The 13975-nt window shown below is 37.7% G+C and overlaps 1 protein-coding gene across 6 annotated transcripts; it reads right to left on the bottom strand.

Moving 5' to 3' along the window:
• Nucleotides 1-914: 914 nt before the first annotated feature.
• srek1 (splicing regulatory glutamine/lysine-rich protein 1) lies at nt 915-13258 on the bottom strand. 6 transcript variants are annotated; one of them, XM_028024668.1, is made up of 11 exons: nt 12993-13258; nt 12710-12843; nt 9378-9493; nt 9134-9280; nt 7172-7350; nt 6949-7079; nt 6735-6846; nt 6528-6632; nt 5854-5925; nt 5629-5743; nt 915-2423 (listed from the first exon to the last, which is right to left on the bottom strand). In XM_028024668.1, exons 1-11 carry the CDS (start codon nt 13118-13120, stop codon nt 2262-2264), a joined length of 1401 nt encoding a protein of 466 aa, XP_027880469.1. In that variant the 5' UTR covers nt 13121-13258; the 3' UTR covers nt 915-2261. The 6 variants fall into 6 exon arrangements, with proteins under 6 accessions (XP_027880469.1, XP_027880467.1, XP_027880470.1 ...); XM_028024666.1 differs by having other exon boundaries at nt 6735-6849; nt 12993-13257; XM_028024669.1 differs by having other exon boundaries at nt 915-2420; nt 12993-13257.
• Between the last annotated feature and the right edge of the window lie 717 nt (nt 13259-13975).

Raw genomic sequence — 13975 nt, 5'->3', positions numbered from 1 at the left:
TTGCTGTTTTGCCACCATGTTTCAATGAGCATATTCATGACTACTGCAACACGTTAAATCACAGAATAAAAGGATAAAAACATCCCATGAACATTTAGTCTATTCCAACAGCCCACAATATTTTAATATAAGATCTTATTAGTTTTATTCGTAAAACATCCAAATGAGTCTCAATATTTTATTTGCTTACTGTACAATCGTGGTCTAGGCACTTTTTGACCCTTCTGTGCTTCCATACGGTTTGTTGACCTGCGAGATTTCAGTTTATTTTCCCCATTTCCAAAAAAAAATAAATAAAAAAATCAGCCCGTAAACTTTCTTCACACAGTCACCATGTTAACTGAAAATGTTTCATCCCACAGCATTAGGATAGAAGAAAAATAAAACATGGTACGCCGAAATGTTGCTGTGGCAACAGAAATTGATGTAACGATACCTATGCGAATGAGGCCTACATCTAGACAAAAGTTAGGACAAACATCTGCAACAACATACTGTTACATAATTATGGCTCTCTGAGTTATTGTTCAGTAATAATGTCCTGAAGGACAACAGAATTCCTGGAAGGTGCAGAAATCAGGCGTTAAAAGATGAGACAAAAGGACACTTCACAAACCTCAGACAGAAATTCTCTCAACTGTCCACAAGCAACAAAAAATTAAATAAGCACTTCAGAATGTGTAGAAACCTGTTTTCTTTAACCTTGTAGAAAACATCTTTAGTCCAGTTTACATCCTTACAGGAACAGGAAGATCCTCACACTTCTAGCACTAACAAGTTGAATCTCTGATACATTTAGCTGTTTCAGAGATTTAGCTTCTCTGATGCAGCTAAATGGGGGAAGTTGCTGTTGCAGCCACACCGATTTCTTCTGCTTATTTATTTAGTGTTCAACATTTATGGCAAAAGTTGACCGTTTTTAGTGAAATTAAGTTTTTGGTTGTTTTTTTGTATTTTTCAATTTTGCACATCCTTTTCGTTTGTTGCGCTTAGAAAAGTTCTGGATCAAACCATTCTTTCCCTTCTCACCTTTAAATAATCACTTAAAAAAAAAGAAATATCAACTGAAATGAGATTAAAGTTGTTAATGTCAATGGATTTGTTTTTTAATTTAGTAGCTTTAAAATTCATATATGGATTCCTGACAAATATTTGACACAACACACAATATATAGCAACAGTTCTGGTGAAACTACTCGCTATTGATTCTAATTAAAACTATATATTATAAAGGCCAAAAACACACAAAAAAACTAAATATTTTTATTGTTTTGGTTGACCAAATTGATCCAGTTTTTGTAGTTGCAGATATAAAAGTTTTTTGTTTTCTTTTTTGTTTTTCTTATATCAAAATACCTCTTGCCCCTTTATGATCCCACTCACATTTATTGACTAAATAAATAATTAAGACAATAATCGATATACAGTTTTTATGACTTAAGCAGATTCCTGCTGCACACGTGGTTCTGAGAAGTAAGCACGGGCTGGTTACTGCCATCAAGGTACAAAATGGCTTTCAAATATCACCGCTCAAAGTTTCCTAACAGTGTTTGGAGCTTAGAGCGATAGTCCTGTACACTGCCAGTCAGCTGGCTGAAAAAAAACCACAAGTTTTTTTTTGTTTTTTTTTAATACTTTGAAAAAAATAGCAGTTTGGATTCTTGTAAACATTGAAAGAAAAACGATTGGGAAACTAGATGAGATCCAGCCATCACTGTTACCAGGGTAACACTGTTTCTAACCAAATGTTGGCTTATATAAAAACAATTAGATCACGTTTCCTATTTTCATAATTAGTATTTTTACTCCGTTACTGAGGAGGAATTTATTTTGAGGGAAGGGTTGATGTACTGGAACATGACAAAACACTGCAAGTCTGAGAGGCATTAATGAAGTTTTACCAAATAATGTTGACCGCGGCCCGACCCACTCTTCGGTTGGCTCCAGGTTTCCAAACGCGTTGGTCGATCTCAGCAGCTTTGACCAGGGTTTCGTTTTTCTTTCTGCGACATCGCGTAGTCCGTCGGAACTGCTTTGAAACAAGCGCCGCCGTCGGGATGACGCCGACGTGCTTTCACCCTGGAAGGTCGTGTTGAAGCACCGTCTCTCCTGTCCTCCAGGCAGGAAAATGAGCTCGCCGTCAGAATCCTCGGGTTAGAAGCGGGAGTTCGTAACGCGGAACGGAAGACACTCGTGATGAGGCGACAAGTGGTGGGAGATGACGCGCGCGACGGGACGAGGGAGACGCGAGCGGCGGCTGTTCACTTGGTCGCGTTGCGGCCCAGAAACGCGGCCTCCCCTCTGTGGGTTTTGTAGGTGCCGTTGTGCTGGGCGCGCAGTGATGATGTCATGTTGTCACTTGGCGTGGCTGAGCCTTCTCTGTCGCTCCCATACGCCGCCTTTTCTTCCCTTTTGTAGTCCTGCTAAATGAAAGAAAGTCGACGCTTAAAACAGGACGGAAAGATGACCAAATCCTGCTTTTATTGCTCTGAACTGATTACATTTTGGCTTTTTAAAAAAAAAAAAACATTAAATAAATATTTCTTTTAATAGTCTAGACTAAATTATAAATCACTTTCCAACCAAAAAACAAAAGAAATCTGACTTTGTTTAATTGAGTAATTAAGTATTCTGACAATTAATTGGATTTTAAAAAATGGCAGATTTTTTTATTTACCCACCTAAGCCTCTTTTATACAATAATAATACACAATAATAATAAAATTATAAAACGTATTTATATAATGATAAACAAATAACTTGTATCATAATTAGGAAAATAAACATTTTATTGCCTGAAAGGCAAAAGTATAGCATCCCTTTACTGAATCTGAACCAGGTGAAGCTGAAATTATACCACTTGAAGATTTTTAGTTCAAACATTTACAAACAGGGTTTTGGTTTTTTTTTTTAATCTTAAATGCAAAATATATATATATATATATATATATCTCTATATATATATATATAGTACAGTTTTGGCTTAATTACTGCTATAAATATTTTGTTATTTAAGCAAATGGTCCTTTTTTGATTCTGTATACTCTAGTTAATGAATCATCAATTACTAAATTAGTTGACAATTATTTCAATAATCAATTAATCCAATTAATCATTTAATCCCTAATCAAATTGACAAACAAAAACTATCACAGTATAAGTTTTAATTAAAAATATCACTTTATTGGCCCTCAAGTCCTCTTGACTTGACAGTTTTTGCTCATGAGACAAAAAGTTTGGACACTGAGCCGGAGGGGAGAGCCACTGGCTGTGGCTCAAGAACGACTCCCTTACAATAATCCAACCCGCCATTTGTAAAAAATCACGACACCGACTGAGTTAAAGACGACAGACTGGGCAGAATGTTGTGTTAATAAATATAATGATACACTTTATTTGTATTGCGTTCACATGATCAAAATGTCAAAGTGCTTTGAGGATTTAAAAAAACAACGATTAAAGTACAAATATTTCTAGTCTTCTTTAGCAGTTCTGGATTGTGGTGATCTCAAAATGAACCTTATATGTTTTACAGCCCTGTTCAAGTAATCTGACAATATAATATTTTAATTACGCTGCAAAACCCCAAAATCACTGGTAGATTTTTTCACTTATCGTATGGGAAAACGTCTTTTTATAGGTCAAAAAATATACAAGTGGAACTAGGAATTCTAAGTCTCTGTGGTGGCACAGAGTTATGTTTGGAATAAATTATGCCTGAAATGGCATCAGAGTTAACTTGATTGGATTTGACTCAATGAAATTTGACAACAGATTCGTGTTTACCTCAAAAAACAGAACAAACTATAAGCTGCATCACACTCCAAAAAAAAAAAAAAAAGCTGTTAACTGTTGTACGTGACAAAACTGTCTGTGCAGATGTGACGAACAGAACTCTGCAAGATGAAGGCTTTTTTTTTTTTTGAGGGCATGTTTTCAGCCGTCGAAGATGTTCAGCTTGTTATCAGATCAGATGGAGCGCGATGGGCCTTTTTTCAGCTTTCTTTCTATCAAAGCTATCGTTTGGGTTGATCTGTAACTGAAGTAGGTTAGTTGTGCTGTCCCATCTGAAACGACCTAAAGAGAAGTGGAAACATTTACCACTGAAACGAAATCACCTGAAGTCGGTGGGACGGGGTGGGGACAGAGCAACGTGCTGTGGTCCGACGCTCTGGTTCATTTATCTCCCCCCCTCCCCTAATCTCAGGTTTACTTCAGAGCGAACGGCATGAATGGTACTTGTCAAACTTAACATTTCAAAGTGCATCGAGTCATTCTGAAGTTGAAGAACCAGTGAGAGTCAAACTGGTTGTGTAATTTGTTTAAGTACAACTCAGTCACAGAGCTGCAGCACTTCCTGTACGCTACTACTTTAAATTAATTGTATTTTTGTTTGCCACCATCTCATTTGGTTCTGTTTTAGACTTGTGAAACGCTTTCAGTGGCTAAATATATCCAGACACTCTCAGCGCACTGGGTTTGTTTGTACACTCTGAACCTTTACTTTGCTCTGTCCCAATGTTTACGTTTGAGACACTTGAGACTTTTTTCTTTATTCGAACAAAGATATCACTAAAACCAGGAAGTGCAAAACAATAATTAAAATTTTACATGAGATGAACCACGTTGTGGGCAAACTCATCAACTCCCAAGATGCAGCTGGAGTTGAACAAAAGAAAAAAAAAAGATCAGGTTGAGGTTAGGGGTTGGCAATTATCTCTTATCAACTGTCTTAAAAAAAATTCTTAAAATATTTTGATTTATTGTTATCTTGATTCCAATTATTGAAGCAAAGAACAAACAAAAAAAACCAACAACAGTATAATCAGAAGTCCTAGTTTTGCTGTTGTCTAGAGAATTAATAAATATCATTAAATTTGATAATATAATAAAATAAGGTTGCTGTTTGGGATTTAGTGATATAAATCACACTTTTTCTAAGTACCTGGCTTCCTAAAGAAATCTGTTTTAATTGAGAATGTTTTTCAAGAACAGTATTTGTGTTTGTGGCGCAATCCAGGCACAGCCACACTATTACCAAAAAAAAAAAGAAGTAATAAATAGTTTAACAATTTTTCTTGTTATCACAATAGTACCACGAAATATTGTGATAAAATTTTAACTCCACATCACCGCTCCTAGTGGAGGTGAGGCTATAAATGGTGATGATCTTGTCATTTTGCTTTGATTATAAACTCCTATCTAGGAGCCACCATATGGTTTTATGGAAAAGTACTTAAAAAGAAAAAAAAGGTACTTGATCAAAATTGTTACTGACAGGTCAGACTTCAAGAAAAAAAAAAAAAAAGAAGTCAGCACTGACCTTGGCAAATTTAAAACTACTGGCGGGCCACAAAATTAGTTAGTAATTTGTAGGTTTACCTGCTCAATAACAAACACATTTTTTAATGAAATCTGTATATCATTAAAGACCCAAAACATAAAAAAGGCTTTGGACTTTTGCCTTAATAAATGAAAAACAGACAATTTCCAAATTCTTGACTTGTGGTCATGGGCCACACAAAATCGTTTCAAGGGCCACACTGTGGAGAGCCACGTTCTACTAAATTGGTCATCCTGTTAACGGGACACCAGACGTGCTGGTGAGAAAATCGCGAGCTGTTTCACCTTGGTTGTCTTGGATTTGCTCTTTATCCGCTCCTCATCTTTGCGGCTTCTCTTCCTGGACGTGGAGCGCTCCTTCCTGTCTCTGCTGCGCTCCCTCTTCTTCTCCCGTTTACTTCTAAAAGAGACCATCGAAAACAAATGAACAATGACAAACAAATGAACCAAACAACGAATTAAATGACTCAGGTGCTGCTAAGAACGGATTCAGATTTGGGACGTACTGACCGTTTTGGTGAAGGTGATCTCGCTTTCCTTCGAGGGCTTCTGGACCGATCTTTGCTCCTCCTTTTGTGGCCTCTAATAGAAAAGAAAAACTACATTTAATAAAAACATTTAGTAGGATATATCTTTCTGCCCAGCTTTCTGACTGGGCAGAAATCTCTGTCTGTACAGCCAGACAGAGATTTACAGAGAAGCAGCAAAAGCAAATGAGGTGGATTAGCAGAATTTGCCAACAACTGATATTATCATCTAGGACATGTTACTGTGGAATATCATCTCTGCTACCCCAAGAAAATACCCGTTAGTGTATCAAGACAGAAATAAAACAGTAACATGGCAACAATCTTCAGTCAGAATCCTCTTTGAAGACGATGAGTTATGACAACATATGATTTCCGCTTTAGAATAAAATAAAGAATTTTTGAATTGATTCAAAAACATGTAAAATATTCAGATTTAATTACATCTTCCATCAGAGCAAAGTCAAGATCACTTGGATCTTGACTTTTGATTGGAATATGGCGCCCTCTTCTGCTAACAGTGGGAATAACAATGACTTTTGTCCACTAAGTGTTATAGAAATGTGAAATTTGTTACAGAGATAAGCAGAAGTACTGTACTGCATTTAGACTGGAAAAGTAAAAAAAAGTTTGTAAAGTCAGCTGCTGTCAAAGCACCTGGAGCGACTCCTGGCATGTCTCTTGTCTCTGGAACGAGAGCGCCTCTTGTGGCCGCTCCTTGAACTGTGGGCGTCACCGCCAGGAAAAGACCTTTGTGTTTGTCTGATCCACCAGAATTGGAGAAAGAAAATAAGAGGGAAAACATCAGCGACTGGACATCACAGTAAGTACCGTTATCATGTCAAATTGGGGCTTTCTGAGCACCTGTGTTTGGAGCGGGACCTTTTCCTCCGTGATCTCGAGTGGGAACGAGAGCGCGTCCGGGAACGGGACCGCCGTGACCTTTGGGAGCGGCTAGAGGAACGCTGCTCGGTCTCTGCTAACGCACAGAGAAGAAATGTTAGCGTCAGCATAAAAACAACCTCCGCTGAGTTACGGGACACTCTGTGAGTATTTCAAATCAATCCATATTTCCAACCTGGTTCTATGGCAGCAGCAATGGTGGACTGGGCCTCCCTCACCCTCTTCATCACACTTTCCAGCTCCTTAGCAGCAGCCTGTGGCGTCATCTCAGGGGGCTTAACAATGGCATTATTGGAATGATTGACCCTGAAACAGATTTAACCATAGAATAATAATAATTTTTAAAAAACCCAAACACTTTTCAACCACATTTCACAGTAAAAGGTGTGAGAACACACTTCAGGGGTCTGTCTCCAAACATGACTCCGTTTAAAGTGAGGGCTCTGGCCACGGAGTCCTGCTCCACAAACTCTACGAAGGCGAAGCGGGTCGGCTGAGTCTCGTCTCCGGCCATCCGGACAAACTTCACGTCTCCCACCTGCTTGAAGAACTCCAGCAGCTGCTCTGCAGTGGTGGTCTGGGACAGATCCAATAGAAATATAATAAACTGCATATAAAAATAGCTTAAAATAGTCTTCACACCAAGAACTCTTCTTGGGAACTGAACTCTGCACTGAACTCACAAAACATTTGTCGTCTTCCGAAGACTATTGAATACCCTGGATTTTATTTAGGGATATCGAAGCACAGGAAGCTTATCATAGAGGTCACACTTTGTAAAAATGTTGAAGAAAATATGCATCTAATGATTATTTTTGTAGTCAATTATTCTGACGATTAATCGGATAAAATCGTCGCTGCATTCGGTGGATTTTTCACGTAACCATTTACAATTTTTCTATACAATATTAGAAATACACCATAAGATACAAATAAAGAAATAATTCAATTCATTTCTAAATAGACAAATAGACATTTTCTTGCCTAAAATGCAATAATAGCATTCCTTTAGTGAGCGCTCGATCATTTGTATCAAAGGATGCATCTGCAGCTAAAAAGATACTTTTAACAGCAACATGTGAAAAGCTCAAGCCTTTCTCCTCGACTCAGCATCAATACAGTGGAGGACTGAGCTGATGATTATTTTTTAGATTAACAGACTGGATAATAAAAGGTTCTTCACAGGAGATTTATTGATTTTTTTAACCAGGTAAAGCTAAAAATATGCTCCTTCCTTAGTTCTGGGTTGAACATATTTGCAAGCTTACCTTTTTTTAATGTTAAATGCAAAATGTATGCATTTTTTTTTCACAATTTTGGCTTAACTACTGCTCTGTATGTTCTTTCAGCAAATTGCTATTTTTTTGAGTCTATAGACTTCAGTTAATGATTAATCAATTGTTGAATTAGTTGACAATTATTTTTTAGAATTGACTCAACTTGTAGTTGGTCTATCACATAAAATCCCAGAAAGCTTCACGTGGGGTTTTGTGGTAAAGGGGTGAATATACATCGACTGCTTTATGTTAAAGGCCTAAATAAATATCTAAATGCAATCTGAGCGATTTCTTTGCAGTCTCTTTTGGTTTAAGAGTATGTGATGTCGGTGAAGAATTCAGCACCAGCCACAAAGCGGAGCGTTGCGAATGGAGGCCAGGAGCTTCGACGGCTGAAGAGGTTTGGAAATTTGAGGCATTGTGAGAACTCGGACGCTACAAACAAAGTAACAGAGGAATAACAAAACAAGCAGAACATAAACCTAGGGCTGCAACTACTGATTGTTTTAGTAATTGATTATTTGGACGATTAATCAAGTTAGAAAATGGAATGTTCTGCAGATTTTTCATTGAACCAGTTAAGCCTTTTTTAAACAATATGCAAATAAATAATTTGGTCCATTTTTTAGAATAAACCTTTTATAACCTACAATGCAATAACAGCATTCTTTTAGCGTATGCTTGATCAGCTGTTGGCAAAATAATTCAGTTTTGCATTAACTGATTAACAATAAAAAGGTCTTAATAGGAGGTTTTGTTTTTTTACAAAAAAATATAGTTTAGTAAAACTATGCCACCTGAGGAGTTCTATATAGGAGTTGTCTATAAACAAAGGTTTATTTTTATTATTATTTTCTTAAGAGCATAATGTATACTGTATATCTTTTGTATATAACAGTTTTAGCTCACTCACTTATCTGAGTATATTTTTCTTTCAGCAAATTGCCTTTTCTTGTCTGTATGCTGCTGTTAATTAATTGATTGCTACATTAGCTGACGATTATTTCAATACTCAATTAATTGTTCCAGCCATATGTACAACTTTAACTACCTTCATTTATTTAGACTTTTCCTTAACCTTACCTGTGAGTTTAGGTTTCCAACATAAACCGTCCTCCTAATCTCATCGATTTTCGTCGGGTCGACATTGCCGATGAGGGGAGGCTGAGCGAGCGCAGAGGCTGTGGCGTCGAGGCCCGCTGTGATCCGATTCACTAGAGGGAGGTTCAGCTGTGGGCGTGAACCGCACCGATGGATGTTAGATTCAACCTGTGCATGTGAAGAAATGAAAAAAAAACAAACACCCAAAATAAAGACGATGACTCACGTTCTGAAGTGGAGCCGGAGTGGGAATCGGCAGCAATCCTCCGCCTGGAATCAGACTGGGTACCGGGGCGGCAGGTGCCAACAGCGACAGAGCCTTGGCCTCCTCTGGGATCTTCCCTGCAGGACAAAGCGGGACGTTAGGGAAGGCAAGGGAGGCGCTCTTCACTCTGTCTGCACATTTATCCCACTGTATTCTAGAGAGAAAGAGAGCATACACTTCCCCATCCAGCCTAAAGAGTCATCTACCCGCTACTTCAGACCAAGCATCCTTACTTGGATTTGATTTAATCTACTCTTCTCAGTCAATATGCATCATTAATATAAAATGCAAAAGAATAGCTTCTTATTAAAGAAAAAACAAAACAAAAAGGGAGCTGATTATTTGTTTTTTTGCTTTCTTTTTTTATATATATAGGTTAAGCAAAAAAAGAAAAGAAAAAACACAATGCAGAGAATGAGTGAACACTTTGATGTATGGGTCACCTGTACTGGAAACATATTGGTCATGAACCATACGATATCAAGCATGGACGCTTTTCCGCGGGGGGAGTGGGGGGGCGATCGTTTCGCAGTGTTGGAAAGGTGTGCAACACAAGACAACCCCCAATGGCTGCATCACTAATAGCACACAGAACATCAGATACAGAAAAGAACAACAGTTTTAAGAACTTTGGAAATGCTAAGAGGTCAATAAAACAACCAATTAGGACTTGTGCTCACTCCACTGTGGATAATAATATTCTTCCTTTCTCTCTCAGGAGGAAGATTTAAAAGTTTTAAACGGTGCCTTGCAAATAGATTCACAACCCTTCAACTTTCCCACATTTCCTCATGTCACAGCCACAAACTCAACCCTGCTCCACTGGGACTTTATGTGACCGACGGACACAGAGTAAAGTGTGCTGGACCGCATTATGTTGGTCTAGCACTGGGGCCTGCGACCTTTACGATCCAAAGAGCCATTTTGTGGCCCTGAAATAAAGCTCGTTTAGAGACACAAATGGTATGTGTCCGGGGAAAAAAAAGACAAAAACCTGCTATAGGAATTTTGTTGTAATTTTTTATAGAACCACTGTTTTATTTCTATTATTTGGTTTGGAAAAAATACAAAAAAAATTAAACTTTATATACATTTAGTGTTTTAAACCAAAAGTAAAAAAAGAAAAAGAAAAAACAAATCTAAAAATCATCTTCTGCGTTAGGAATTTAGTGCAATTAATGCATGTCAAAAGATGAATTAATACTAAAAAAAACAACAATTATTATATAGTAAAATTCAAAAACATTAGTTGGTTCTTAATTATTTTTACTGGAAGGTAATAGGAGCCGATGTGGAACGTCCAAAGAGTCACTTGAGGCTCCGGATCCTCACATTGCAGACCTTTAGCCTAGCACATATAATCCCCCCCAAAAAACCCACATCAAAGTTTGTGGTTGGATCGAGACAAAATTAGAACAATTTTGTGAATAATATTGCAAGGCACCGTGCAATTTTGACCTAGAGCTAGAGGGAATTCAGCATTAAAGGGGCAAACAACCATCTTTGTTAAGCAAAACATGAACAGAGTAATGTATTAATGCATTACAAAGAGAGAATGATGCTACACTGATCAGTTCTGTGTCATTACTAAACATTCACATCAGAGCGGTACTGAAGTAATGTGAGGAAAAAGTACTAAATGTTGCCTTCTTAGTTCAGTGTCAAGTAGATGAATAAGTGCACAGATAATTTGAAAGAAAGATATATATATATATGATTTGTTACTGAGGCTCACTTTTTCCACACAGACTAGCCCTTCACTACGTCAATAGACGTAGAAGACAAGAGAACAAAAGAGTTAGTGATCCTCATAGCATCTTTTGTGTGGCACACATCCCACCGGTGTGCCGTAGCAACCTGGACTGAATTCAACCACACACAAGCTCCAGCTGTAGCGGAAAGAGAGAAGGGATTGGGGGGGTTGGACAATAATCAAAATAACAAACAAAAAATAACAAATATAAACACAACCTGCAAGTTTCTAGATAGAGACAGTGGAGAGTGGACAACATGGGATAGTATGAAAAGGAAACAAACCGAAAACAAATATAAAGTTTAAAAAAAAAAAAAAAAAAAAGAGACAAGGTGTCCATCTTGGAAGGTTCTGCGGGCTATTCTCCGGGTCACATCCCCCCCTTGAAGGCTGCGTTGGCCCGATCGGGGATAGTGGCTTGGAAAACAATGCCTGACTCAGGCTAGTGTAGTGTAACAGCTGGGCCAGTCTAGTCATCTGATATGCACACATAATCACACAGAAAAAACATACAAAACCAAATTAATAAACTCATTAGCCATCCAGCACCAAGTCACGTGGACACAATGCATCAGGTTAGAAGTGTAATCATTGTGAGTGTACACAGGGGTACCAAAAAAAGGGAGTGGGGGAGAGAAGGTGGGAGTTTACCGAAAAAGAGCACCAAAAAAATAAAAAAATGCAAAAAAGGGGAAGAAAGACAGAATTTTATTCTTTAGTAATGGATTTGGTTATATTTATTTTAGATACACGAGCTGTACTTCCAGACTGTTCAGTATTCACGGTAACATTGATCGCCCTTAATTTATGCGACACCAAACAGAAACTTGAGTGGGTGCTGTGGCTAAACCTACGTGTATCAGGTACTGGACCAACAAAATGCTTTACATCTAATCTAGGCATGGGCCGGTTTCTTATATATGCATATATCATAGTCCTTCTAATTAGATATGTGCTACTCACTTGTTATCACCAGGTCAATCAATGAAAATGTTTTTGCTGTTCATCAAATGTATCTAAAGAACCCACAGAATATTATTTTCTTATGTTTTGTAACTTAGAAAATAAAATTGGACAGATGTTCAAAACCAAAATTCATGTCAGATTTTTGATTGCCGCACTGCCAGTCAGCTGGCAGAAAGAAGCATGCTATAGTTTCTCTCACGTGCAAGAAAGGGGAAAAGAATACAACTAGCATGTCTGTATTCCCTATTTTTGCTTAAATAAAACAAAAATACTGAAGTGTCACATTATATTAGAAGTAACAGAAGAAAATATATGTTATAAATCGTCTTAATTTATAGTATTTGTGTTTTAAGCCTTTGCATTAACTATATTTACATACCGGCCCATGGCTGATCTAAATTATCCGACACCAGCCGTGTTTATTTCTGAAGACCACTATACCTCCCCCCCTCCCCACGACCACAACAGCCATTAAGGTGAATTCCAGAGAAGACGTCCACAGCTATTTATCAATGTTTTTTTTGTTTGTTTTTTGTTTATTGTAATATGATTAAACCAAGCAGCTTGCACTCACCTTCTGCGCAGGGAACCACTATCAAAGCTCTGTCAATAAAAACAGTGTTGGTGAGATGTTGCGCCACACCAACACTTGAGGGGTCTCGGTACTTTATATAACAAACTTTGGAGGAGAACGACAGAGGGGTGTTGCTGTGGGAAGAAATATGGAGCACAAATAATAAAGTTAGTCATTAAAAAACATTTGGGACAGCTACATACAAATTCTTACGTGGGGCCCTAACAAGGCCGCAACTCCGCGGCGTTGCCTCGCTAGCTCAGACCGGAAAAGTAGCGCTTACTCGGGGGGATAGAGACGAAGCTCCTCGATGTCTCCCAGGAAGCCGAACAGAGTGCGCATCTGCTCGCTGCTCACAGCCGACGACAAGTTGGTCACCTGGACGACTGCAGTCCCCGGTATACCGCTCATTGTGCGAGCGATAAAGTGTTTCTTCTTCTGTGTGTGGTTTTGAAATTAAACTATAGCTTTAGAACTGTGTAATTTCTCAGTTATCCCTGTCGGCGCCAGAGGGTGGCGGTGCAGCAGGTTTTAGACTTCTTCTGGTTTTAGAACATAGTCTAAAAATCGACATCTAGCACTACAGCCCCTCCTACAGGAAGAAACAATACACTACATTTAAAATGAAGAAAGGGGGGGTAAGGTCATATTTTCAGCAATTCATAAATGTATATAAGCTCGGTTATTGGCTCCTAACGCATATTCATATAAAATAATACAATAAAAGTTTAAAAATAAAATAAAATTTTAAATGTATGTTTCAAGCTAGTTTCATATAATGACCTTTTTTAAAATCTATCTATAGAACAACAAGAGCACCATTTTAGGACAAGAAAAAGTAGCTATCTTTAACTTATCTGCTATTGTTAAAATTAAATTTTTTTCCACAAATAACTTTTAGCATTTTTTTGCATTTTAAGAAAAATACAGACATAAACCTGACGAAACTTTACAATGGTAAATGCACAATGTTTTTTTGCTTAAAAAAATGCAGTGGTAATATTTACAAGTATTAGAAAATCTAAAGCTGAAACACGAGACTCCTCCACTGTAGGAGTTGTCACACAGCACAACATATTTGTGGGGTTTTTTTTCTTACCTTCACAAGCAGCAACATTTTTTACATCAGCGTCTGAGTTAAATGACAGATTGTGTAGCGGTTTGACTTGCTATCAATCCATTTTATATCGAACATGCCAGGAAAACAATTTTAAAAAAGAGAGAATATAGTAAAAATGTATACATAAAAGATTTCCCTGTATTCAT

This window comes from Xiphophorus couchianus, chromosome 8 (assembly GCF_001444195.1).
Source record: "Xiphophorus couchianus chromosome 8, X_couchianus-1.0, whole genome shotgun sequence".
NCBI lineage: Eukaryota > Metazoa > Chordata > Actinopteri > Cyprinodontiformes > Poeciliidae > Xiphophorus > Xiphophorus couchianus.
The sequence above is the reverse complement of the archived record's forward strand: the minus strand, read 5'-3'. Positions and strand labels throughout refer to the sequence as shown.

Bases quoted from the DNA above. Each gene is read 5' to 3' on its own strand.
- srek1 (XM_028024666.1), bottom strand. From the start codon at position 13,120: ATGAGCGGTATACCGGGGACTGCAGTCGTCCAGGTGACCAACTTGTCG. The intron at 12,844-12,992 runs GTAAGCGCTACT...TTCTTCCCACAG, and splicing joins CTTCGTCTCTATCCCCCCGA to CAACACCCCTCTGTCGTTCT. The intron at 9,494-12,709 runs GTGAGTGCAAGC...TTTGTCCTGCAG, and splicing joins AGTGGTTCCCTGCGCAGAAG to GGAAGATCCCAGAGGAGGCC.